General features: G+C 40.8%; 1 protein-coding gene across 2 annotated transcripts; it reads left to right on the top strand.

Annotated features, from left to right (window-relative positions):
- The first annotated feature begins 1,480 nt into the window (after positions 1-1,480).
- Positions 1,481-25,658, top strand: SLC26A4 (solute carrier family 26 member 4). Of its 2 annotated transcripts, XM_048068569.2 has the most exons (20): positions 1,481-1,732; positions 2,556-2,695; positions 4,857-4,967; positions 6,570-6,760; positions 7,239-7,403; positions 10,012-10,164; positions 10,275-10,357; positions 11,309-11,456; positions 13,758-13,871; positions 14,650-14,727; positions 14,953-15,048; positions 16,412-16,518; positions 17,613-17,682; positions 18,006-18,098; positions 18,209-18,304; positions 19,516-19,746; positions 21,230-21,284; positions 21,604-21,749; positions 22,064-22,147; positions 22,917-25,658. In XM_048068569.2, exons 1-20 carry the CDS (start codon positions 1,578-1,580, stop codon positions 22,938-22,940), a joined length of 2,340 nt encoding a protein of 779 aa, XP_047924526.1. In that variant the 5' UTR covers positions 1,481-1,577; the 3' UTR covers positions 22,941-25,658. The 2 variants fall into 2 exon arrangements, with proteins under 2 accessions (XP_047924526.1, XP_013046244.1); XM_013190790.3 differs by lacking the exons at positions 1,481-1,732; positions 2,556-2,695; positions 4,857-4,967 and adding an exon at positions 4,999-5,459.
- Positions 25,659-26,499: the final 841 nt, after the last annotated feature.

Raw genomic sequence — 26,499 nt, forward strand, 5'->3', positions numbered from 1 at the left:
ATAACATTTACATAGGATAACTTTTCTTAAAATCAAAGTCCTACTGCTAAATATTAACTGTCAGCTTTTACTTGCTCCAGGGCTGTGTTTATGGGCTTCTGCAAAATGTTGGGACTCTGCTTAGGAACCTGGCTGTTTGGCTGCCTGATACAACTTTGCTCAGATCAAAGCATTTCAGCAGCTCACCTAGACATTTCTCACAGTACAGCAGCAGGGGAAGTCTGTCACAGCCTGAACACTACAAAACGTACTTTCAGCGAGTGACCTCTTTCCAGTTCAGCAAAGCCAGCTTCAACATGCCTGAAGCTAGGACTTTGCTTAAGTGCTTTGAAACCAAGGCCATCAAGAATATTCACAGCTGAGTATCTCATTGAACAGATATTTTGCTTGATCAGGTACCCTCAATGTGTGCCTCTTTGGTGTCAGTTGAAACATTGGCCCTGATTCTAGATTTGGAAAGTCTTCTGGGGCGATGAGGACACTTGCTTTGCTTTACCCCTGCAAGATCTTTGTGAGGTTGTCCTCTATACAAAACATGGAGCAGCTGCAGGTGTAGCTAGCAGTACTTAATAGGTTTGATTTTTTCAGCCCCAGTCTTATCTCTAAGCCAAAGTCATAGCAGGGCTGCCAAGGAGTTCGTTCCCTCTGATCCCCCTTGGGCAAACTAGCAACTGCAGGCTGCCTTCTGTCATTTCAGGTGTGACCCAAAGAGCCCGGGGGCTCCGAAACGCTTCTGCTTCCCGCTGAGGCAGTGGGGTGATGCTGGGGGAACAGATCTGCTGCTCGATGCTCCCGTCTCCAGCCTCCTGCCTTCAGCCTCCTGTTTGCGAATGGCTTGGTTTGTTTGGAGCTCGTACCTCCGCGTGGAGTCAACCTCCAAGGGTTCGATCACGGGATTTTGGGGTCAGGAAGCTCAGAGGAGGTTCCCAGGTAGGCCAAGCAATGAGCGGAGCAGCCGGACCTGTCTCGTCCCCTCAGGCTTGTCTTAACAGTGAGGGACAAGCACTTTGTGTCCTTGAGCAGATGGCTGAGGGCCACCACCCCCAAGGAGCTAGCCCTCAGGGAAGGTGATGGCTGAAGGAGGGGGGGACAAGATTTTTCACCTGGGAGACATAGGGCAGCTGTCAGCAGGCTCTGTGCGTGTGCCCAGAGCCCGGCTCCACACACGGGGAGGAATTCCCCCCACACACAACGCCCCTACTTTGAAATGCAGCCCCTCGAGGGGACGAGAGAGGGGCCGGGGATGGGGAAGGGCCGCGGGGCTGGGAGGGTCGCTCTGGGGAGCGGCCGGCCCGGGGCAGGGCTTGCGAAGGAGCCTGGGGGTGGTTGGAGGCGTCTCCCGGGCCAGCCCGGAGCCGGCTGTCGGTGTTTCCCCATAAATAACCGCGGCCGGGCCGTATAAATTCTGCGGTTCAGGTGGGGCCCCGCCGCTTCAGGACGCGGACAGCGCCGCGCCGCGGGGCCGAGCCCAGCCCAGCCCAACCCAACCCAGCCCAGCCCGGGACCGAGCGGGGCCGCCAGGGGGTGCCGGAGCGGGGAGCGGGCTCCGCTCGCCGCCTGCCACCTCAGGCGGGGCCATGGCAGCGGGCGAGCGGGCGGCGGAGCCGCTGGCGGAGCTCAGCCACTACGTGGTGGCGCGGCCCATCTACAGCGAGGCGGGCTTCCAGGAGGAGAACGAGCGGCGCCCGCCGCTGCCGCCCACGCTCCGCGAGCGGGCGCAGGCAGCCTGCAGGTGGGTGCCGGGGGGGTTCCCGGCACGGGGACCGCACGGGGACGGGAGCCGCCCCCCTCCCGAGGCCCCCGCGGGCTCCTGGCACCGCCAAGGAGCGGCGAGGTGGCGGCTGGTGGCGGGGGGTGAAGCGGCCCCTGCGGAGTCTGGCTGCACGTCGGGGCTTCTCCTCCCTGCGAAGAGCTCGGACGCGGTTACACGTGGGGGGGCTTCCTTCAGGAGGTGGCATTTTGGGCAGCGGGAGGTGCCCAAGGAAACATCTCTGCCTCTTGAAACGTCTATAAATCCCGGTTTTCTGTCAGTTTCTGTCGGACCTTCCTTGGTTGCTTTCTGTCGGACCTTCCTTGGTTGCTTTCTGTCGGACCTTCCGTGGTTGCTTTCTGTCCGATCTTCCTTGGTTGCTTTCTGTCAGGGCTTCCTTGGTTGCTTTCTGTCAGGGCTTCCTTGGTTGCTTTCTGTCAGGGCTTCCTTGGTTGCTTTCTGTCAGGGCTTCCTTGGTTGCTTTCTGTCAGGGCTTCCATGGTTGCTTTCTGTCCGATCTTCCTTGGTTGCTTTCTGCCATGGATTCCTCAGCTACTTTCTGTCAGGACTTTCTTGGTTGCTTTCTGTCAGGGCTTCCTTGTATACCTTCTGCCATGGATTCCTCAGCTGCTTTCTGTCAGGACTTTCTTGGTTGCTTTCTGCTGAAGCTTACTTGACTGCTTTCTGTCAGGACTTTCTTGACTGCTTTCTGTCAGGGCTTCTTCAGCTGCTTTCTGACAGGACTTTCTCATTTGTCTTCTGACTACAGCCCCATGCCGTATGTTAATAACTTGTTTTCTCACAGCTGTTCGAGAAAAAGGGCCTTTCAGATCACCAAGTCCTTCCTGCCCATCCTGGAGTGGCTGCCGAACTACCGCGTGAAGGAATGGCTGGTCAGCGATATCATCTCGGGGGTCAGCACCGGCCTCGTCGCCACCCTGCAAGGTAAACCCAGGCACACCGGTCCTCTGCTTTCTGGGATGTTTCTGGCCAAGCACAATGATATTTTGCAGATGGAATTACAAATCAGAGGCTTGTTATTTAATACTAGATATTAGGTATTATTTGGCGATAAATAATTGATGTTTTTAATTTATCCTTTTTTTCTCTGCTTGGCTAGGAGATTTATATTTCCTTTGATGTGCTATTGAGTTAGTTAGCTTTTTTTTCCATCTTTTTATTCAAAGAGTATTATTTTTGATATTTAAATAATTTTAATTACATTGCAATGGATCAGGTAGGTCCTGCAGTCTTATTTCTGTTTCTTAATTATCTGAACCTATAGTTCTTCTGCAGCTGCTTACAAAAAAATCGAGTTATTCCCCTCAAAATCATGCAATCTTGATATCAACTTTCCTTTAAAATTTTGCCTGCAGGATTGTTTAAGTACCTGCAGAAAACAGTCCTCAAGGAGGTGGTGTTGTATTCACATTTTTAAAAAAATGATAATCTTGATGGATATTTACGGTACATGGCTTATGAGGAAAGCATTCAGCAGATGAACAAATAGAAAAGTGGCAGAAATAAGCAGAAATTAATGAAACTATGCTAGTAAAGAAGGACTTAGGGGAGGACCATTCATGTGCCTGAGGCAGTCCCCTTTTCAGAGATGAGGCTAGCTGTAATCCTGAAGTGAGCCAGCACGTTCATTTCTTTCACCTCCATGCTGTTCTTCCACTAGCCTCACAATTTTTCAGGACTGGGGGAGGTCAAGTTAGCTGTGTCAACCAAAACGTTTTCCTTCAGTGGAAATAAGGTGCTTACACAAGGTGGCAAAGATTAGAGAGACCACACTGGGAACAAAGAAGGTACTTTGCCTCTTTCCTAATTAGCCACAAATATTCCCTACTGTCTCTTCCCTTGGAGCGTGCTAGGAAGGCACGGACTGCAGAAAGGAGTGGTACAAATGCCTGCCCCAGGCAGAGAGACCTGAGGAACAGGGAAGTGACTTGTCCACGGTCATGCAGAGCTGGAAGATCTCTGCAGAAGGTGGTGCCTCAATCACAGGACTATCCTTCCTTTTTAAGGTGAATTGTGCTAGATGGGCCTTCGATATGACTTATTACAGCTATTATGCTCTCACTGTAACCCCCTCATATACATTTTAGGGTGGCGCCTGATTTTCTCATAATTAGATTCCACTTGTAGAACTGATTTCTGAAATATCCTGTCTGGTTTCCCGCCTCTCTGTGTATTAAAAAATACATTAAAAAACAAAATACAAATGAGTACAAATTTAACCATGTTAGATTTGCATGGGATGTAATTAAATATATGTATATAACAGTTATGAAATTCCAAATCATGGGATACTGGGAAAACTGGCCAAAATGGTTGCCAAAAAAGCCTTCTGGGATCCTAAAGTGCCTGAAGTCCCTAACTCCCAGCAGCTGAGTGCCACTTGCAGTCCTCTCACCAGTCATAGCAGTGTGACCAGGTCTTCAATAGTTTTGGTGGCTTTTTGTGGTATCAGTGCAGAATGCTACAGTCTTCCATGGGAGCTAACCAGGGCATGATACTGAAAGCAACTTTTTCTTTCCATTTAGTTTTGTTTTGTTTTCATTCTATGTTGGATTTGACAAGCGTGAGTATATGAAGTGAGAAGATGGTAAGGATCAAAACTCTCCAGTTTGGGTGATTTACTTTTGGTACTTACAATTATAAACTGATATCTGTCAAAGAATGGTTTGATTTTCAGAAGGGTGAGCATCCTGAAGCATATTGGTAGTGCAGTAATTCAGAGTTTATGCGTGAAAATTCTGTCTGTAACTTGAGCACTTCAAGAAGACCTCTTTTGTCTCAAAGGGTAGATCATTCAGTCTTGCAACAGCATTCCCCTGCTTAAACTTCTTATTTGAACGTGTGTTTTATGCTACCTATATAGGTATAGGAACATCTTTCAGTAGTTACTCATCCAACCAGCAGTGCGGGATATACAATCATTTACAGTCACTGGTACTCACATATGGGCCTGCAACGTATTTATAGACAAAACATTCTAATTTGTATCCAGATAAAAGGAGTAAATCTTTTTGAAAGTCTATTCTAGACAAGACAGTAGTTTGAGTGATTTTAAATGTGAAATTTTGATCGTGTATCATTTCAGGTTTGGCATATGCTTTGCTGGTGGCAGTTCCTGTTGGATACGGTCTCTATTCTGCCTTTTTCCCCATCCTGACATACTTTTTCCTGGGAACATCAAGGCACATCTCAGTTGGTAACTGCATGTGTTGAAGTTACAGTAAATTAACTATTACAAAATGTGAAACCTTATTGTGAACATCAGTATTTCATATGATGGCTACTTTCTGAACCATATTGGTTATGCTGAATATTAATATTTGTGGGTTTGGGGGACTTCAGACTTATTTCTTCTCTGTACAGGCAGCTGTGCATAATAGCTAACTTCACTTGTTCCTACGCATGCCTTTCACTTGCATTTATGCTGAAGTTTAAATTTTATCTTTGGCTACACTCTATGCAAGAAATTACAAGATAAAGCCTGCCTCAATAGGCGGTAAGAACAGACATTTTGTCTATCACCTAAAGCTCAAGATGGCTAAAACAGGTCTTTTAGTCTTCTCCCCAAGCTTTTCTTGCTACATCCTTCTTTGATCACTGTGGCCAATATCACCTTCTTGCCTGTCGCGGAGACCCAGAACCTGTGTCTACTCCAGCCTCGCTCTAGGTCCTCACATCAAGGCTATGGGTAAAACTTGTTGATTCTTTCTGAATACTTTCTCTAAAATGTATATATTTTCCCTGTTAGTTCACATATTTAAAATTCATGTTACAGCTTGATCACTGAAATTTCTGTTTTTCCACTCCAACAAATACGGTCTTACCTTGTTCACACCTCCTAACACTAGATTGTTTTTCCCTCATAAAGCTTTGACCTGGTATTATGCTTTTTCACCAACTTTCTTCTCTGTGGCGTCAAATACTTCTGTGTGTTCTTTCTGTTTTCTGTCTTCTTACCCTACCTACCAGCTCACATTTTCTCTCCAGCCCTGAGCACTTACCTCTACTTATGTTGACATCCCTACTGTCTACATTTTCCACTCCATTTTATACTTTCTTCAATATGCTTATTCATTAAGAAAATCTAAGAAATCTGTAAAATTAACTTAGCTTCTTTCAAGACATTTTGTGACATTTTCCTTTTCTGCATAATTTTAGTAAAAACTGCGACAAATTTGATTGCTTTTAGATTGTGTTTTGCTGATATAATGATCATTTACTATCTCTGTATCTTGCCCCAGTTACAGTTTCAGTCATCTTTAGCCAATGTAATACCAAACTACTGCCAGAAAGGACAATCCTACCCCTGGGTGCATGGTCTTGCCACCACCGTCGCACTGGGATTCCTGACTGAGCACCTATGTGGTGATCTGCATCAGTTCATTCATTCAGCTGAAAACTAACCGTTACCAAAAAGAAGTAAATAATAACATTGTTTTCAGCTGGATAAGTGATCCCTTTTATCTGGTAGTGGGCCACAGAACTGCTGGTGCAGATGCAAGGGAGGTGGTTGGAAGATGTCACAGCTTTTGGCCTTGGTACAGCCTAATTGGCTTAAGCAAAGGATGAAACTACATGTCTATGTATAACAAAAGTTATTTAAGGAAGGAATTGTATCTCTGTGCCACGTTTGGAGTGCCAATGGCTTCTGGCCCTCTACTACAACTACTACAGCTAAGTAATGTACCCCAGTTAAACTATTAAATGGATTTTCTGATCTAGAATTTGCTTGTCTAGTCTGATCAGTGCTTCTTTTGAACGCATATTAAACTTCAGCACGTTCTGTTTGTCATTACAGGTCCGTTCCCTGTAGTCAGTTTGATGGTGGGATCTGTTGTATTGAGCATGGCCCCCGATGATAATTTTCTCATAGATGGCAGTAATGCTACAGGGATTAATGGTACCGGGATGCTGATAGACACGGAATCCAGAGATGCACAGAGAGTGCTGATTGCTAGCACCCTCACATTTCTGGTTGGAATTTTACAGGTAAAATAGTTGTCTTGAAAACACAAAGTTGGTATTTTAGTGTTAATGGGAAAACATGCAGAATGGAAATACCTACTAGGGCAATAAGCCTTTTTCCTGTAGTAAAACACAAAAATGAAGGAAAGTCATCTCAAACTCTGAAGTGCTTTTTGGGGATTATTCTTCTTATCCTGGGCAGAGTTTGTTGCAGCATGACTGGGAGCACTGACAACAGAAGGATAGCGTTGTGATTGCAGACCATGAAACCTGCACGAAACTCAGTGCTAATGGTACATATCCTGGAGCATCCTTTCACAAAGCTCTTCAGGTCTCCTTTATTTCACTGGATGGCAAGATATTAAGCTACATTAGTCTGCAATGGGGGAAAATGGTCCTAAGACTGTCAAAGAAGAGAAAAGAGCAAAGCATAAGAAACCACCGAATAAAAGTGTGCCTTTGTTATTGCTTAGCAAGCTATTACTCTTCATGATTTTTCCAGGTAATATTTGGAGTCCTTCAGATTGGTTTCATTGTGAGGTACCTTGCAGATCCACTAGTTGGGGGATTCACAACTGCAGCTGCTTTTCAAGTGTTTGTGTCGCAACTGAAAATAGTCCTAAATGTTTCAACTAAAAACTATAATGGTGTCCTTTCCATAATATACGTAAGTATGCCCTTCTAATTTGTTTTGGTTTTATGCCAGAGGTTTTGCATAATTGTTTACCTTCTGCTACCATTTCATACAGGAGTGATCCATATACGATTTATATGTATAGAGCATCTCTTTAATTCTCACTGTCAGGAAGATCCGCAGGTGGTCATGTACAGCTGAGGGGCTCTCAGTCGCTGCTTTCTTGTTTTCTCGGACCATAAAAGGCTAATTGCTATATTGAAGTCTTTTTCAGGCTGAGCAGTTTTTCATATAAAGTTTGAAAGTAATTATCCAGAAAAACATTTTTTTGGGGGGTTATCACTTCTGGAGACTGTTTCCCTCACACCCCTTCCTTCCTGGCTTCACTGTGAAACTCGCAAAGCTAACTGGTCCCAAGCCTCCTTACTCTTAAAGCAGTCAGTCATCCTGGTCAAGGGCATCTTTCTCCATTCCTGTGAATATCTACTGAAGGGTGTGGATTCACATCCCGTGGCCAGGTACCTGCTGGTTAGCTAAGCTGAGGCTAAACGTTGCTGTCACAACTCCATTTGTTGATCTTAGAGGAAATGATCAAATGGAGAAATGTCTTGGCTGGATTACAGAAATACTGAATTCCTAGAGGTTCTCATATTACAGAATAGTCTCCTTTCCTGGGGAAATTATTGAGAGTTTTGTCACTGACTTCAGCATGAAACTGTTCAGCTTCATAGCATTTTAGGTCTTCAATAGCACTTTACATTAAAATTATAGATTTCTAAAAGAGGCTGCTCTAGAAAAAAATTACTTACAATTTTTGTGTGTCAATTCAGAAAGCCAGACCAGCAAAAATATGTTAGGCATCTATAGTACCAAAAATAGGATGAATATAACTGCAAACAGCAAGGTAAAATTTAGAAAAAAAAATCAGGTGGAATATTTGAAAAAAAAAAAAAAGACATTTTATGGGCCTTTTTTAACATTAATGAAAATTCTTTCCCTTGGGGCATGGAAAATTAGATAAGACACAGTACTATGTAATAAACCTCAGAGCCTGGTGATGGACTAATTGATCCAGCAGGTTATTCCCTCTGTTTTTTATGATTATTGAAGGGCAGTTCAGCTAGTAGACGGTACTTTTGAAAAGAATTTAAATGGGTCTTCCAGCTCCTGCAAGCCTAAGTGGACTGCTGACTCTTTAGGTTAAAGCTCAAAGCTTCTGCACTCTAGCAGGTGAGCCAGGTGAAGGTGTTTGCAGATGTGTGCAGAGCAAAGAAATTGTGATTTCTGGTCTGCTCAACCAGAGACTTGCTGCGTCAGCTTCAGCCAGTCTCGGACCTGCTTCAGAAGTGGTGGTTAACAAATTGCAACACTGAGCATCTGACATTGGCAGAATTCACAACTCCAAGTCAGGAGCCTCTTGTTCCCCTGTAAAATGTGGCAGTGGCACATGTGGTAAGTAAGAATGGGATTTGGGGTAAGCAGTACACCAGGCAAGAAATGTCTTCAGTCCCCAGAGAATGGCATCTGATTCAGTGCTTCAGAAAAGTTTCTTCTTTAGCTTAGAAAACATCGCTGGTTAAGCACTTAGGTGTTTTATTTCAAACCAAGAGTCTTTTCAGGAGGGTAGTAGTGGTACTGCTGCTGCAACCCTCCCTTTGCCTTTAAACTAACAGCCTAGAATTTCAGGAGCTAACCTGGAGGCAAGAAGTCTGTTTCAAACCTCTTTTCTATCATATCATCCTTCACTGGGTATGGAATAATCAAATTTTCCTGGAGACAAGGGACAAATGAGAATTACCCCAATACCTAGGAGGAGGAGAGAGGAGATGGGAAAGCCACCGATAGGTGGCTTTTCTCTTATCAGCCCTTCCTGTTTTCTCTGTACACTCAGAAGTGATACTTTTGTCGTGTTTGTATAAACACTGTACAACCATAAATGTCAGTTACACGGACTGTAGTTTGCTATAAACAACAGGACCAAGCAAGGACATAGGAAGGGCAGATGAGGGAGCTGCCTATTTTGGTCCAGCTGTGAGGGTCCTCCAGCCTGGGACTGACTTCTGGTGGGAGCAGGTTTAATGCACCGCAAGGTGAGATTTTGCATCTGCTTTTCTGAAGCGCAGGACTCTCCACAGCCTGGCAGGATCTACACTGTCATACTCTCTGTCTGGATGTCAGCAGTGGCAATAGGAAATCTGTAACCTACAGGCTGTATGTACCGGCCATATAGCGGAGCAGAATTTTGCCCGTGGGGCTGCTAGCTGTCATTTGAATAGAAAGGTGAGAATCTCTCTTGCTGCTTGGAAAGTGAGTAAGCTGCAGGTCTTCCCAACCTTGCTCTAAGAACAGGTTGGTGTAAACACAGGTAGGGCTTTAGCTCTTGTTACTAAGCATTAATTTTCTAAAAATCAGGATGCAGAAGCCCCATGTAGTCAATTATTCCATTAAATACACCATGAAATCCAGTCACTGATTCTGTAGCAGCTCGATAGTACATCAGACAGAGTTATCCTCAAGCTCCTCCAGGCCAGAGCAAAGGAGGGAGCAGCTCTTGGCCTCCTCCAGAAGCCTACGTGCCTAGATCGTCTCATGAGTGTTTTCACATCCTTCACGTGCACGTGTTGTCATTTTTATTTTTCAGACTCTTATTGAAACGTTTGAAAGAATTGGTACCACCAACATTGCAGATCTTATTGCCGGACTCCTCACCATTTTTGTCTGCATGCTAGTTAAAGAAATAAACGATCGATTCAAACACAAGATTCCTATACCGATTCCAATAGAAGTTATTGTGGTAAGCAAAGAAGCATAACAAAACTGGTACCAGGTAAAATAGATGGGGCTGGCTACAAGAAGACAAGAGCCTTTTTTAAGTATTGAAACTGTTGTTTCATTTGATTACAGACAATAGTAGCCACTGGCATTTCATATGCTGCCGACTTGGAAAAAAAATACAATGCAGGCATTGTTAAGAGCATCCCAAGAGGGTGAGTGCCTTTGTTTTCTGGGACATAGATATCATTTTAATTGGCTAAAAATGACAGTGGTAAGATAAAAGACGTGAAAGAGAGATTGAGAGCTGTAACCTGATTTCAGAAGTCAGAGCTGGAGATGTCATGAGTTCTACTTCTGGCTCTGTCAGTTATGCTGCCTAATTGTGTTGTGTACCTTTTCTTCGTCTGTAAAATGGGTTTAGGAATGTTTACCTGATTCATGAAGTTCATCTGAGAATTAATTATTTCATGTTCCTGAAGTGAATATATGCCTAAGGAAAATATAAAAAGTAAATTAAAGGGTTTTAAATGAAATTCTCCTTCTCTATAGATTTAATTTCTATAAAACTGAGTTATTCAAATACGGTTCATACTCAGGCTGTTATCACCATCAATATTGTCACTTACATAGTCATAGGAGCAAGGATTTTGAGGATTACACTGGTAGAGACTTTCACTTGAAAGATTCAGAGCATTTCACAGTAGTAACCTTCACATTCCATTTGGTATTCAGGCCTTGATTAATTAAAACTTGTGGAAACACAGTAGGGGATAAAATGTTTTTGAGGTCTTCCATTGAAATATGTTAACAACAGTACAGTGTCATTAACATATTTATGTAATTCATCATATTATTCAATATATCCTTTATTCAGTTCTTCAGAAATATACTTTTTCACTTCGCTATCACAAGGCCAAATCTCAGTTATGCTGAGAACAATGGGAGCTTTGTCGCTGACTAATAGCATCAGGATTTGGGCTATGGTGAGCTAGATAAGCATGTTCTGGATGTCAGTGGGCTGTTTCCACCTTTTTATTAACTTGAAACATTACACTTCATATTATATGTAACCTGTGTGCCTCCACCTCAAACTCCTTGACAGCTCTAGTTCAGAACAGAATTTGATCAAAGTCGATAATACTAACGTATTTTCTAAATGCTAGATTTTTGCCTCCCGAACCTCCAGATGTCAGCCTGTTTTCCCAGATGATAGCAGCCTCCTTTTCCATCGCTATTGTTGCCTATGCTATTGCTGTATCTGTGGGGAAAGTATATGCAACCAAGTATGACTATGCTATTGATGGAAATCAGGTACGTATAAGCAAAATTGTTCACAAACACAGGGAGTGTAATTTCTGCTTCACAATGATTTATGTATCCAAATGAAAGAAATGGGTTTTTTGTTTTGTTTTGTGTTGGTTTTGTTTGTTTGTTTGTTTTCAGACAAAAGTTAAAGTCTAATGGGAAACATTCTTCTAATTGCTGGGAAAAAAAAAAAAAAAAAAAAAAGAATCTGCAATGGCCATATATTACCTAACAAATTTACCTCACAAAGATGAGCCAGATTAGCTCTATCTTCAGTGTCTGCTCTTCATCCTAATTGCTCCCATATCACTTTTGGGAGTGTAGTAGGTCTGTAAGGGTAGTTAAAGCTAAGCACTGTACACAGGAATTTTCTGGTGATATAGCATTGACATGGCCAGCTTGAGTAACCTCCCTTCCATTTCTGCTCATAAGAGAGGTTTTGATGTGAATTATTGGACTGGGGGTGAAGGCAATGCCCAGCTAAGAAGCTGCTCCAGGCAGCTTTATCTAGGCTTGAACTTTTTCAGTTAAGGTGTGATTTTATTCCTATGGAATAAATTGATGTGCTTCTCAGCATGACACCAGTTATGTCAATATGAATACACCTGTAACCGTACAGCAAGTCCTGCAGCTTCACAAAAGTAAATGCCTACAAGTGTCTTCCTGTGCCCACGGGCACAGGAGAAACATGTCGGAAAGCCTCCTTGTCCTGCATCTATGCTAATTTTGATTTTTTTTGAACTATGGGAAAACACATTCACTGCAATAAATAGATAAGCTGAGCACTTTGTTTAATGAGTCCTTCTTTATTTCAGTGCTAATGGGTTATGTGAAGTTTGTTTTTGGAACTAATGTTCTGCAGAATGTAACAAAATTTTATTTCTGAACATGCTGGTCACTTTATAACACACAAAGTTCATATCTGGTAACACTGTGATTTAAAGTTGCCTAAAATGCATTAACTTTCAGTTTAATACATGTGAATGAATAATGCATACTCCTGGAAGTGCTCTTTATGCTGTTCTTTCATTGAGTATGCTGTTCTTCCAGCACTGATGTGCTTCAAAGATACTAATTAAATATTATAGTAGTACAATTTTTGCCCATAAAAGCAAAGTGCATTCTTTCCAGTACTGATTCTATGAATTTTACGCATATCAAAGGCTAAATGCAGTCATAAATGACGGGCAAATAGTTTACTTGAACCGGAGAATTTAAAATAGTATCATAAAAGCAGGTAGTAAAATCATTTTGAAGGACAGTCCAATACTATTATCTGCTAGTGTTTGTTTTGTCTTCATAGATTCACAGATTATTAAGATCTAAGAACACTAGGAATTGCATTTCCAGCATTTTCCTGCAGAACAGCTGTTACACAGGAGCAGGCAGGACTCATCTTGGTCTGTTCTGTTAAAGAACATGACTTTGTAATCCTGCTCTTGTAGTTACAGCTTAATTAAAAGCTTACAGGAAACTTCATTTTGGAGAAGAAAAGAAAAGTCAAAATCAAATTTTAAATTATATTTTTAAACATTCACAGTGAGTGGAAAGCTCCTATGACTCTGTCAGCTTGATAAGAACAATGTTTCTGTCAATTATATGGGATTGCAGGCAGCTCCCAAATGCCTCATTTCCCAGCAGAGGAATGGCCCAGATCCCAGGACATAAAGCTCCCAGGGTCCTTGTCACTTGAGCAGAACAACCAGCATCAGTAGGTGCCAGCATCTGTGACCCTGGGGCAAAATTATGAGAACGCTGCCTGGGACTCAGCGTGAGTTCATTGGGATGTTCAGAGTGGAAAACTTCTGGCTCAACAAATTAGAAGTTTTCAGTGAAACTGTGTTTTTTTGCAAAGCTCCTGATTAGTTTCACTAATAATACCATGCTTTGCATTAATTAAAGCCGTGTCTAAACTCAGACTGTTGCACTGATTAAAATTTTTTGTTTAGATGATGATATTCAGGAGTTAAATTTATACTAGTCCCATTTGTTGATGCAATTATACCCATGTAATTGTTAGAAATGTTAATTTTGACAGCATTGATGGAAAAAAATATCTGTAAAAGTCTTTATTTTAAGACAGGTATGCCCACATTAGAAAGGGTACACCAACTTCATTGCATTGGTTTCTAAACACATATAGTTATACTGGCACAAGAGTAAACTTAACAGCTATTACTAATCCAGACTCTTCTCAATATTTCAGTGCTACCTACTTTATAAACTATTGTAAAAACTGTTGTCACTCTCCATTGCAAAATCACCTTCAGGAATCTGTACTTACAGCATCATCCAATTACCTTTCAGGAGTTTATTGCCTTTGGGATCAGCAACATTTTTTCTGGTGCCTTTTCTTGTTTTGTTGCAACGACTGCCCTTTCACGGACTGCAGTCCAAGAAAGTACTGGTGGAAAGACTCAGGTAATGACCTCTTCTTACTAGTAGTGTACACAGGTGAGTTTAATATTCTATGGGGATGAAAGTGGTCCTGAAATGGTTGTGTCGCATAAAATGCCACAGGTATCTTAGCTAGCAGCTTGTGTGCGGGTACTGCATCATTTTTGTAGCTCTGCCAGAAGAGGGCAATCAAGTTTTACATATGCAGATTTACATTAGGTTCCAAAATCCTTCCAGCCTAATTCCCCAGAATTTCATTACGAATTAAAGGATTGAGTTTGTCCTAGTAGAAATTCAGCATGCAGGACAAAATCCTCTCAATCCTTAAGTATCCTCTGTGAGATACCTAAGCTTCCTGAGTGCTGGCCTGAGCAGCCCTGCTGTATCTGCCCATGTGCGGTCTTTCTCACATTCTGCATGGTGCTCCTCGGTTTCACAGGACTACAGCTACACACTTACTTAACAGTGGAGAAGTACAGGTTATCCAGCAGCCCCTTTTCCAGCTGCCACACAGACTCAGCTCCTTTCATCTCTCTATGCAACTCAGCCCCCTCAAGAGCTACTACCTTGCGTGCGGTTGTTTGCACTACCTGCTTAATTGAATTCCCTCTGTGTTAGCTGAAGTGTGTAATGATTGCCCATGTATGCCTAAACACAGCGGCATTTTGGCAGGTCTCCTTGTTCCTAAAGAAATGTAATGTGCAACTACTTGCATATCCTGGAAACAACTACTTTGTAATCCTAGAAACATAAGATATAATCTTAACATGCTCATCTTCTATAAACACTGTGTCCTCTGCAGGTTGCTGGTATAATCTCAGCCGGGATTGTTTTGATTGCCATTGTTGCCCTGGGGAAATTGCTAGAGCCCTTACAAAAGGTACTGTATTTGTACTCTGCCACCAGCACTGATCAGATCTGAATGCTCAGCTTTGATGGACAGAATTAATAGCCCTGTTTGAAATTGTGGTGATTGAGACCAGACAAGGCGCTGGTTTTATACTGTGTAATGATATACACTTTGTAAACAGAAAACAGAAGATTAAAATATCTTAATAAGCATCTCTGCTTTTGAATAGCGCCTTTACACTGGTTTTCTTTGCAGTCCGTGTTGGCAGCTGTAGTCATAGCTAACTTGAAAGGGATGTTCATGCAAGTGTTTGATGTTCCCCGTCTGTGGAGACAGAATAAAGTGGATGCTGTAAGTCAACTCATTTTTCCTTCTTTCCCTAATGTTTTTGTATGTTTTTGTTGTTGTTTTTGTTGTTGTTTTTCCTTTCAGTATCATCCAAGTTTCTCTTAACTACCACATCAACAGAATTTTGTAGGGTTACCACCAGAAAAATCTTTAGTTTAGGTTTGCTATAGCAAACCAGTTTTGTGTGCATCCTCAAAAGGTAAGTGTCATGAGGTCAGGTGAAAATTTCCCCTTTTTTTTAGAGTTTTACATAATATTATCTTTTTTATTCCCTATACCCCACAGTAAAGGTGCCTGTGCAGCTATGACTCCTTTGCAGCAATTACTGTAGTCTACAGTAATCTTGTATTGAGATGGCTTGAAAATCAGAATAAAGATGGCCTGTGGTCGCCTCTACCATTCTGCTTTGATCTTGTGCAAAATTTAAATGGGCCAGAAAAGCTGAAGTTTTCTTAATTCATGCATATATGCTTATGTTGTTATCACATTAGTTTCCCATTTGCCTGGATAATCTCAGATAGTCCTTACAAAGTACATTTTCTTGCTGTAGCAAGACTAATCCAAGCTAGAAAGTGGATTCATTTGGTGTACTAAGGGATGTATGAATATGCTCTTCTTAAAAACCACTGTAACCTTATCTCAGGGTACATGCTCACATCTCCCACTGGGATTTCCGTGGAACAAGCCCTGTGTAGCTGTTAGGGCAAGAGGCAATTGCATGGAATGTATGTTCTGTGTGCAGACCCTACTACACACAGATTTTACAGTGGGTGTCTGAGTAGTATCTGCTTATGGTAGGTCTGAATTTATTTAGTCAATCATTTGTTAGTCCTCTTGATAGATAAAAGATCCCACTCACTTGAGTGAGAAGTGGGGGCACTCAGCTTTTGGTAGGACTGGGTCCGCTGCATGTTCTGCCTGGGCAGTGATGCAGGGAGGAACTGAGGAGCCCACTTCAACTGTTCTGCCTAAACATTCAGGAGAAACTTTTAGAGTGCCATCGACCTGCTAATGGCAACCTGCTAACCTCTCTTTGGAACAGTTCTGATTCCTGGACATCACTGAGGAGCCCCCTTCTCTCTGTATATGTCTATAGGTGGGGCACCTTACAGTGTTTTACCTCACAGGAAAAATATTATTTCTGATTTTTAATTTCCTAAAAGCTAGATATGCCTAATGAAATACATGTTTAGAAGTATTTTGGAGGAAAATTAATACTTTTATATGGAAGTCAGCTAATTGCCAGTGTGCTACAATCATTTCCAACATTAAATTCTTCTACTACTCTTATTGTCTGATGTAGTGATTCCATAGAGTGACTAGGAGTACTATATATAATTAAGAGATTTCGTTATTTCCTCTCCAGATGATCTGGGTTTTTACATGTGTAGCATCCATCATTCTGGGACTTGATTTGGGATTGCTTGCTGGCCTTTTGTTTGGATTGCTGACAGTTGTGCTGAGAATTCAGTTGTAAGTAACACAGGATCAGAAATAATTGTTAGTGTTATACCATGAAAGAGACAATATGCTGAAAAGCAAGATGATTTGTGGCAGAAAATCTGCTTGGGTTTACAAAGATTTTGAAGTGGAAAAATCTGTTCTTTAGAACAAAACACTGTTTGTGTGCTATCAGTTAAAATTACAGTGACATGAGGGGCTGCATTATGTTATCAGTATCTATTCTGTATCATGTTGGGTACTTTGGTGGTATTTAGCCATATATTATTTCTGCATCCACATAGCTGTATTCTGAAAAGGGAGAGGAATATTCTAAATCAAATTTTAAAAGATATATGAACAGCTTCTGTAATGAATTAATCATTATAGTCACTCTTAGCATATAATCATACTACAGTACATTGCACATGCCAATAACCTTTTCAGTCATTACTTGTACAAGGCTGAGTGTACGCCTATGGGAAAAGGGGAAGACAAAGCATGAGAATAAGACAAAATCTCATGTTTGTGTCTGATTTGTTTCTGCTCTAAGAACACGTGGTAGTGGAATGGTGAGAAAAGCTGACTTTGCAGAATCTCATTTGGCCATCTTGTTACATTTTCTTGATCTTTTATCTGAAAATACAACATAACTTCTTTCCTCCAGCCTGGAGTCCATACAGTAGGGTTGCCAGCAATACCAAAGGTTAGTTGCACTGTCAGCAAATGCATAAAATAGCCTTCCAAAAGCTGTCATAGAGTAGGAGATTGTAAAATCTACTAATTCACAATTGTTAAAAAGAAGAATTTTAAGATCCTCAAAAATATCCACAAATTCAACTCAGATTTGTGAAATCAAAGTAAGAAAGGGAAGTAAGGCTTTGCAAACTTCTAAATAATTTTCTTCAGCTGTTAAAAATGTATGTGGAGACTACAAAACATTTTGGGTTTGGTTTTGATCCAAATCCAGAGGAAAAGGGTTGGAGAAAAAGCCTCAGGTAATCTGAAGATAATGTAAATATATTGTTTCTGTTCATTTAAAATGGAGAAACGTGATCAATATTTTTTTTTCAGAGTAAAAAGCCTAGCTATGATATTTACCTTCGCTGTCTTTTTGTTTCTGTTAGTCCTTCATGGGGTGGCTTTGGAAACATTCCAGGCACAGACATATACAAGAAGGTCAAGGACTACAAAAATGTAAGTCATTGCTGAGTTGTTTCCCTTCAGTCTACAAGCCAGTGTAGGACAAAGTTGTACCTTGCAGATTGTTGACAACTTAATTTTGGAAGTCGAGTGCTTGAAGATAACAAGTTGCAACGTTAAATTCTTCATCTTGATCCAGATGTTCCATATTGCATGCTGGGCTGTGAGCATCTAAAAACTGAATCACCTCAATGATCAGCAAAGATAGCCCATTTTTACTGAATTAGTTATGTAGCTGAACTGTTGAAACAGTTGAACTGCTTCTTAGCAGCCAAAATATGGTTGTTGCTGCTCGACCTTATATTCTTTGACAACAGGTTGTAGAACCAGAAGGTGTGAAGATCCTCAAGTTTTCAAGTCCAATTTTTTATGCTAACATTGATGGACTGAAAAGTAGCCTCAAATCCACAGTAAGTGATATGTGATGGTTTTGGATGCAATTTAATTGGCTTTGGGTTTTCCTTAGAATTATATCTAGGTGAAATTAAATCGTTTTGGTGTCTTGATCCTTTTTCTGTAGGTGGGATTTGATGCAGTGAAGGTATATAATAAGAGACTCAAAGCACTAAGGAAGATACAAAAGCTAATCAAGAAGGGGAAATTGAAAGCTACTAAGGTAATTCTTTTTTTTTTTTTTCCTTCTCAAAGGATTACTATTGGAGCTTATTACTTTAGCCTTAATTTTGAGCTCCTCTGTACTCATCTTTAAAATAGAGATGAAAAGTGTGACTGACTACTGTGATAGGAAGTCTGGGATCTGCAGGGTGTCCAGCAGAACAGTATCCTGTTGCCAAAGACCTCAAGATTCAGGCAGCTGTGACAGTCGTAGTGTTAACTGCAGTGGAACTCAGTTTGAATTACAGAATCATAGAATGGTTTGGGTTGGAAGGGACCTTAAAGACCACCCAGTTCCAACCCCCTGCCATGGGCAGGGACACCTCCCACCAGACCAGGTTGCCCAAAGCCCCATCCAGCCTGGCCTTGAACACCTCCAGGGATGGGGCATCCACAGCTTCTCTGGGCAACCTGTGCCAGTGCCTCACCACCCTCATAATAAAGAATTTCTTCCTAAGGTCTAATCTAAATTTAATCTATATTAGTTTAAAACCATTACTCCTTGTCCTATCACTACACTCCCTGACAGAGTCCCTCTCCTGATTGTCTCTGTACAGTAAAATTGCTGGCTCCCTCATGTGTACATGGCACAATTATCCAGCTTCCTGTGCACAGGTGAGCTGTGCCAGTTGGCTGGTCTTCCATATCCTCTGAGTACAGAACGTACGTTTCAAGAATTAAATGCTTGCAGGAGTGGACAGGTACAGGTAACCAATTAAATCTCCAGTGTGGGAAGTTAGGAACAGGTATTCCATTGCCAGTGCTTTCAGTGCAGGACGCGATATTTCTGCATATATTCCACTTCATGGTGCAGTTAAATGCTCAGTTATGTGACATTCCAACTTTTGACCTAGTCATTTTGCCATGTTATCATATGTGGTAAACCTAATTCAAAGTTGGATTCAAATTCAAGACAGTGGTCTTAAATATCTCCTAGAAATAAAGCTTTTGAGGGAAGAAGTAGCTCTGAGATTTTATTTTTTTTTTGATAGTGGCCTTTTTTGTAGGAAGATGCTCTGTTAACAAAGAAAAAACAAGGAAAGGAAATATACTGCATAAAGGAAGAGGAAATTATTTACTCCATTTTGTTTTTCTTTAAGTTCTTGGATGCAATATTGGTCTTATTCTTGAAGCAGAAGTTATCACAGGGAAGTAGATCCAAACATTTTTCCATGGTTAAATGATATATTCCATGTATTATCTGCCCATTAGAATGGCATCATCAGTGAGCCTGGCATAACTAATGAAGCTTTTGAGACTGATGAGGAACCTGAAGACAATGAAGATCTTCAAGTTCCCACAAAAGAAGTAGAGATCCAGGTGGACTGGAATTCAGATCTGCCAGTCAAAGTAAACATCCCCAAGGTGCCGATCCACAGTCTCATTCTTGATTTTGGAGCAGTAACCTTCTTGGATATTGTAGCTGTGAGATCAATAAAAACGGTAAGGACATTTTTTCTGGTGTTTCAATGAAATGAATCTAGCCAGCAGTATGTTAAATCAAGAGCTGTTAGGTGAAGGTAATGTTGTTGAAAAAATACCTTTAAAACTTACACAGCCACAGGTAGAATATTGGTGTGTGCATATTTTATGTGGAAAAAAAAATCCAAAAATGCATGAAAAGAACATTGTAGAGGTTGCATAGTCAAGTACTCTAAAATTAGAACTGGATAATGTGGTCCCTTTGTGTGCATGCATTATGACATTTTAGTTCCATATTTTCTTTCCACATGCCTCCTGCTTTAATATGGGTATAGGACGATGCTCACTCAACACAGAGGTAGTAAATATTTTGTCTTATCATCATTTTCAGTCTTTAGTCATGAGATTTATTTATTCCATATTACTTGAATTATGAAGGAAGGAAGAATGATTCATTTTTAATAGGATTTTCTGCAGGTAACATCAGAGCACTTCATCAACTTTAGTTCATCTTCACACATCACACTGAGGTCATAAGGAGATAATGTTCCTAGCTTAGGGAGAGGGAAATGAGGTAAAGCCTTAATCGGCCAAATGTTTCCATTATTTTTGGTGCCCAGTTACAAACCTATGACCAGATTGTTTCGTCTTTAGGCTTTTATTATACTTTCTATGTTCAGACAACTGCTTTCACTAACTCCAAGTTGCAGATGGGACTGTTCATCTTATCTATAAAACAGATCTTAGATTACCACGATTCTAGATTATCGCTAAACAGAAGTGAATACAATTAGCAATTGCCTCTGAAAATGCTCTTTGGAGAGACTTGCCTACCATCAGGAAGCCAGAGGTAGAATCCAGTCTCCCACCTTTTAACATTTTAACCAACTGAAATACAGGAATGCAGCGTGACTTGCTTCAGCCCTACTTTTGATTCAGTTCCAGCTTCTGAGACAAATGAGATTATGGGTTCCACAGAGACAACTCTTTCCATATGCAGCTTTTTCATCCAAGAACAGGTCCATCTGGTGCACAGCATGAGAGAAAATCGCTGTAAAAAAGAATAAATTAAAAGCATGTGCCAATGAAAGACTGTATTGTATCACTGATACTTGAGGGAAAGGAAGGTTGCTCAGATCCACATGGTTCTCACTTAAGAGACAAGATTTTTTATATTATGAGAACAGAATTAGAACCTTAACAATAGGCAGCAATTTGTGTATGTGTAAAATGGATAGTTCTACTGACATAGTCAAAGACTGGTCACTTCAGCAACCAGGTACTTAACTAACAGATCTTTAAGTACAGCAAATTTAGCAGTTCCTTTTTTGCTATGAATAAACAAAACATGAAATTTCGAATGAAAACACTCAGAAACAAATTAAAAGTATGTGTGCACATGTGTGTGTCTATACATTACATTCATTGACATATATACATATATATGTATTTTGTCCTTACAGACTTTGCTTATTCATGTTTTTGTTGTAAACTTTTTTTGTAGATAATTAGAGAGTTTGAGAGAATTGATGTGAGAGTATACTTTGCTTCATATCAAGGTAAACTTTTCAAATATTTCTACTATCACTCATGCAAAGAATGAAGTGAAGTTGAGAAGGGATCTCTAGATGTGTCTGTGGAAGCATTTTTTCTAATAAAATTGTGAATTATCACACTGATAATCATGGTGGCTGTTCTAGGACACAAAGAATGGCAGGATTTAAAGGAAACATAGAAAGTAAAAGCCAAGAAATAGCTGTTGATAATGATTTATTTGGCTATATGTTTCATTTCTGATAATTGCAGCCAAGTATTTTGATATTTATTTATTTAATTACTTCAAATTAACCTGCTGTGACTTTTGTTTTTTAAATTCAGACAACCTTATATCTCAGCTGGAACGGAGTGCCTTCTTTGATGACATTGTCAGAAAAGACATATTCTTCTTGACTGTCCATGATGCTGTGCTTTACATAAGGAATCAAAAGACATGCAGTGACAATCAGGATCCCATATTTGAGAAGGTAAGGATATCTAGTAGCACGTTTCCCTTCCTTCCAACGCCTAGCATTCGTTCTGGCAATTTCTGCTACAGCATGGCACATTTGAAAACTAGACATAGAGCCACAGGACAAAAAAGTAAGAATCCAATAAATTGGACAGCTTCCAACATGTAAGTTCCTCTCAGCTAAACTAAAACAACAGCTTTGTCAAGGAACAGGAAACAACAGACTTGTAAGTCTGTTGTGGAAGTTGTATTAAGATAACTTCAGAATAACAAATCTACTTCAGTGATATGACAATGTATAACTCATCGTGTTTCTTTCTTTCTACCAAGATTTCACTTATGCAGGAGTCTAAAGAACCTATAGAATTCACAGAAACAACCCGGCCTGATGACGAGCTTGATGTTCAGGAAGAGGTATGCTCTGTGATCTGAATGTGTCTATTATTTAGAGAATACTGCTGGTTTTATTCCTTTGTAGTACTGAGCCATGCTGTTAGGCTTTTTCAGTAGGCTGTGGTAGTTGGTACTCCTGATTAAACCCTCGTCCTCCCCCCATACCTCTTCCCCTGCCTTTTTTTTTTTTTTGAGGGGGAGAGGCATTATTATGAATATTGCAAGAAACCCAAATGTTACTCTATCACTAATATAAATACCTACCACCTTTCCAGTGAGTGCCCTAATCACCGGTTTATTGTGCAGAGAAGCACTTTTCTCTCCTCTGTAAGTCATGGTGCAGAAAGGAACGAAGGATTTAAACAGCTAGAAAGACACCACGGTTCTGTAAAAGAAGCACTTTTACATGGCAGGCCAAAAGACTTGAATTCTGATTTCTATTCAGAGAACTGCTTAGATATTTACATTACTGTCATTAAATATGAAAAAGAAGCCAGGCTCAAAAACACCAATCGAAGCTCAGACATTGTTCTGAGAGGCTTCTGTCCTTCACCTTTATGGCCAGTTTCTGCAGGTGGTAGCCAGATATCTTCAGACCTGCAACTTCCTGACTGATCTGTCTGGTGCAGACACGAGTCACTGTTACTTGCTCTGTACTGTCAATGAGCCCAGGCTGCACTTAGTGTTTGTGTAGTTAACACACAGACAAACACTGTATTTTTCCAGGTGGTACATACTCAGAACTAACCATGGCTTGTTTCTCTCCATCTTTTCAAAACCTTTTCACTAGGCTATGCGCAGACTGGCTTCCTGAAGAGGGACTGCTGGGACTTTCTTACCTGTGAATTCACAGCAATATTTATGCACCGGTACTATATACGCATTTTCTGCAATGAAACCAATCGTGGCACTTGAAGAAAACCCTGATTCTTAGTCTGAATGATACAGATCTCTAGAAATCTTCAAATTTTAGCTAACGTTATCCCTGAAATATTCTGGACCTTGATTCAGCGAGCACTTTCCAATATGATATCTTGATAAAAAATCAGAAGACTGTTATGAAAGATGTACTCAGTTCGAGGACTAGTCAGGCAAAAGGTGCATTACACTGCTGCGTCGGTGTGTACAGGAAGAAAAGCTGCGTTGTGCTCCACCGAGGGAGTTGAAGAGACCAAGATCTTTGGATTGCAGGCCTTTTGTCATGTCTTTGTACAATGCCTAGCGAGAGGGCAGGAGTTCTAGCTGGCCAAGTTTTGGCAATTCTAGAAGATTTGTGTGATCTTCCTGAAAAATTTATCTACGTTGTTCTTTCCAAGCAATTCCTTAAATTGCTACAGGTTGTTGGATAGCTGGTTGGAGAGCAGGTGACAGGTGGAACAGCCACACGAACAGAAAACTGCACTGAACCACTAAAAACTTTAAATAGAGTGAGTTTCAATAGTAAAGACATTTGGATATGGGTTTATTAGCTTTGTATTAATCCCACCGTAGCAGATCATGCACTACTATTAACGACCATCCCTAAAATGAAGTATCCACAGCAGATTATTTTGGCTAGTTTACATACCTTTCATCAATAGGCAGATTCTGACCTGGGTTAGATTAATAAAAATCTTAACGGAATCCGTACAACAGGCTGCTACTGAATGCAAGTAAGAGTCAGAATGTGACCTACTATAGAGTGTTTTTTTTTTTTAATTAAATATAGGAAATTAATTAGTTTAATGAACAGTTCTATTTTTATATAGCGTATTTTTCTTTTAATATTCTACATCAGACTGCTGCTGTTCTTTTGCAGGAAATGTCTAGGCATTTGACAGTCCATAATGCACAAGTGCAATAATTTTCAAAAGATAAAGGAGTTGAACCGCACAACTTTAATCCTTGTTTTAGGAGTATATAAAATAGATATGCAATAAGTCAATGTTCTTAATTTTCATGAAAAAAGAAGTGTGTTTTGATGGAAAATGGACTACTACCTTAAATATTTTAGCACTATATTTTTTAATGGAAAAAAAACTGCATGGTGAGGGAATATATAATAACAAAAGTATATGAAATGTCCAGTATAAAGGCCCTCTAATATTTAAAATTCACAATTTTGGCTAAATAGCTTCAGTACATTCACATACTTAAGTCTCCTTATTTGATTCCATCAGAGAACTTTTCCTGTATCTCACTGCACTGAGAATTTTTTTGCTGCCAGTAAAGTTAGTGGAAAGTCTCAGGTGAAAAGCTAAGCACTAAATAAATTATTCTGCCCTTAAGACCTGAGTAAACTCCATTAAAATCAGTGGGAAAAAAAAATCCTATAAATTTCAATCAGTTGGATGGGATCCTTACTCAGTGGGTAACAGCATCAACCTGACATCTTTATTCCCTAATTAAGGCAAAAGCTTCAGTCTTCATGACAGTGAAGTTTCTCGTTTCAAATGCACCAGAGGTTTGAACCTGAAAGGTACTGGCATTGCAGTCCAAGCCAGCAAAAACCTAGGTTTCTACATTAGCAATGCTTAGGCTCAGACTGGGATTTAACCACGCGTGCCTTTAGCACAACCCCTCCACATTCTCTGCCCTTCCATTTGGCAGCATCACTTCTGTGAGGTTACTGACAGAACTTTTGTGTCAGGCCGTGGCCCCAGTTTATACTAACCCGAACTTTATAGCACTACCGCCGGGGTCTGCGGCACACAGCAGTGAAGGGCAAGGCCAGTAGCGTGTTTCTCAGAGGCTGCACATTTTATGGAAAAAGCAAAATGAAAATACTCTACCTGGGATTTATAAAAGAGCTTCCGGCTAGTTTTTATGCAGAACACATGCTATGGAAAAGATGGTATAAAAATCATAGCAGGGATTATTCTTCCCCTCAAAAGAACGTTTGCACTGTGAAGTTTGAGCATAGATTCTTGACAAAAATGTGGCCTTATCTTTTGAACCTCCTCCAGTTCTTGTCCATGTAGGTATTTAGAAAAATAAAATAAAAATTTTGACACTCTTGTTCTGTCCAAACATGACATTTCAGCTGCAATCAGTTGTGTTAATACATGATGCAATGCACTTACTCTCATTCTTGGCTTGTGTATTTCTTCAAGGTATAATTGCACTCAACCTTTCCTGAATAATTGTGTTCCACAGAAAGCCTACATTTACACAGAATGGTAACAGGCAACATGCAGCACGCATTCGTATACCTTTTTCAGAGGGGTAAGGAGTATGTGAGTTTCTATCTAATTATCCATCAAAATGAAGGATACCAAAACAATTTTGCATTGAAGCTAAAATTCTACCCGATTTTGTACTAATTCAAACAACCACAAGTAATGCAACTAAAGGTACTGATTTTTTTTTCCCCCTCAGTGGAATGAAGAAGTGACTTTTTCTGTATGCATTCTGAGTATTATTATCTTGTCTTTGCGTATCAGGTACTAAATTTGGAGATGCATTTTAACTTTATTACCCTTTTAAAAAGTGGCATTTTGAAAGTAATTGTATTCATTAACTAGAAAATAAAGTTGTGCATACTGAAAAAATACTATATGCATCTGCATTTTCTTAAACTTCTTCTCTTTGTGAATTTGTATGCTGTGGAAATGTGCTTTGCACAGACCGGTGTCTGTTTTTCCTTGGCTCTGCCTCTGAACAAACAAAAGAAACAAATGCCAAACCTGTTCTCTCCACCTTTTGGAGGTAAGACAAGAAACGAGAGGCTTAAAAGGCTGTTTTGTGAAGCTAGGGCTATAAAGATAACGGAGAAAGTTTTCTATAGCGACACAAGGTCCCCATCCTGAGGACTTTCAGTGGGGTGCTCACCGGTCTGGAGTGTTTGGAGTTGTCCCTGCCTTAGTTATGAGGTACTACGAGATTGAGGTACCGAAGGGCCTTGAGCACTTGAGGCTGGAGGGCCTTTTCAGCCCTATAGCCTGGGATTTCATTATTTGTATATTCTTTCAGTGCTATACACATTCTTTACATAGTATTTTCAAAACCCTAACTTTATAGAAATCCAGAAAGTGGTCTCTGGGGGAGGGCGCTCTTTCTATGAAGCTTTAGTACATACTGGAGGTCCACTGTTCCATCAAGCCATATTAAGTTTTTATAAACCTGCTTACAGGATAGCTCCAATCATAAGGCATTTACCACTTCCACAGTAAAACACAGGTCAGTCAGCAGCTGGCAGAGCCCAGTGCAGTTTCAGATTTGTTTAATTTGATAGAAGCCCAGTGTACCAGGACACCATCCCCCTAAGCTGCCAGACAGGGCTCCTGAACAGGACACACTGCCTCACTTTTACTTTTTATCCTTCCCCAAGAAGGCACAGGGTCAGGTTTTGTCAGAGAAAGGTGAGGCGGGCAGGGCGCTCTGGAGGCCGGCTG

Source organism: Anser cygnoides, chromosome 1, assembly GCF_040182565.1.
Source record: "Anser cygnoides isolate HZ-2024a breed goose chromosome 1, Taihu_goose_T2T_genome, whole genome shotgun sequence".
Classification (NCBI taxonomy): domain Eukaryota; kingdom Metazoa; phylum Chordata; class Aves; order Anseriformes; family Anatidae; genus Anser; species Anser cygnoides.

Coding starts and splice junctions, on each gene's coding strand:
- SLC26A4 (XM_048068569.2), top strand. CDS start 1,578: ATGGCAGCGGGCGAGCGGGCGGCGGAGCCGCTGGCGGAGCTCAGCCAC. Junction 6,761..7,238: donor TTCTGGTTGGAATTTTACAG/GTAAAATAGTTG, acceptor TGATTTTTCCAG/GTAATATTTGGAGTCCTTCA. Junction 16,519..17,612: donor GTTGTGCTGAGAATTCAGTT/GTAAGTAACACA, acceptor TGTTTCTGTTAG/TCCTTCATGGGGTGGCTTTG.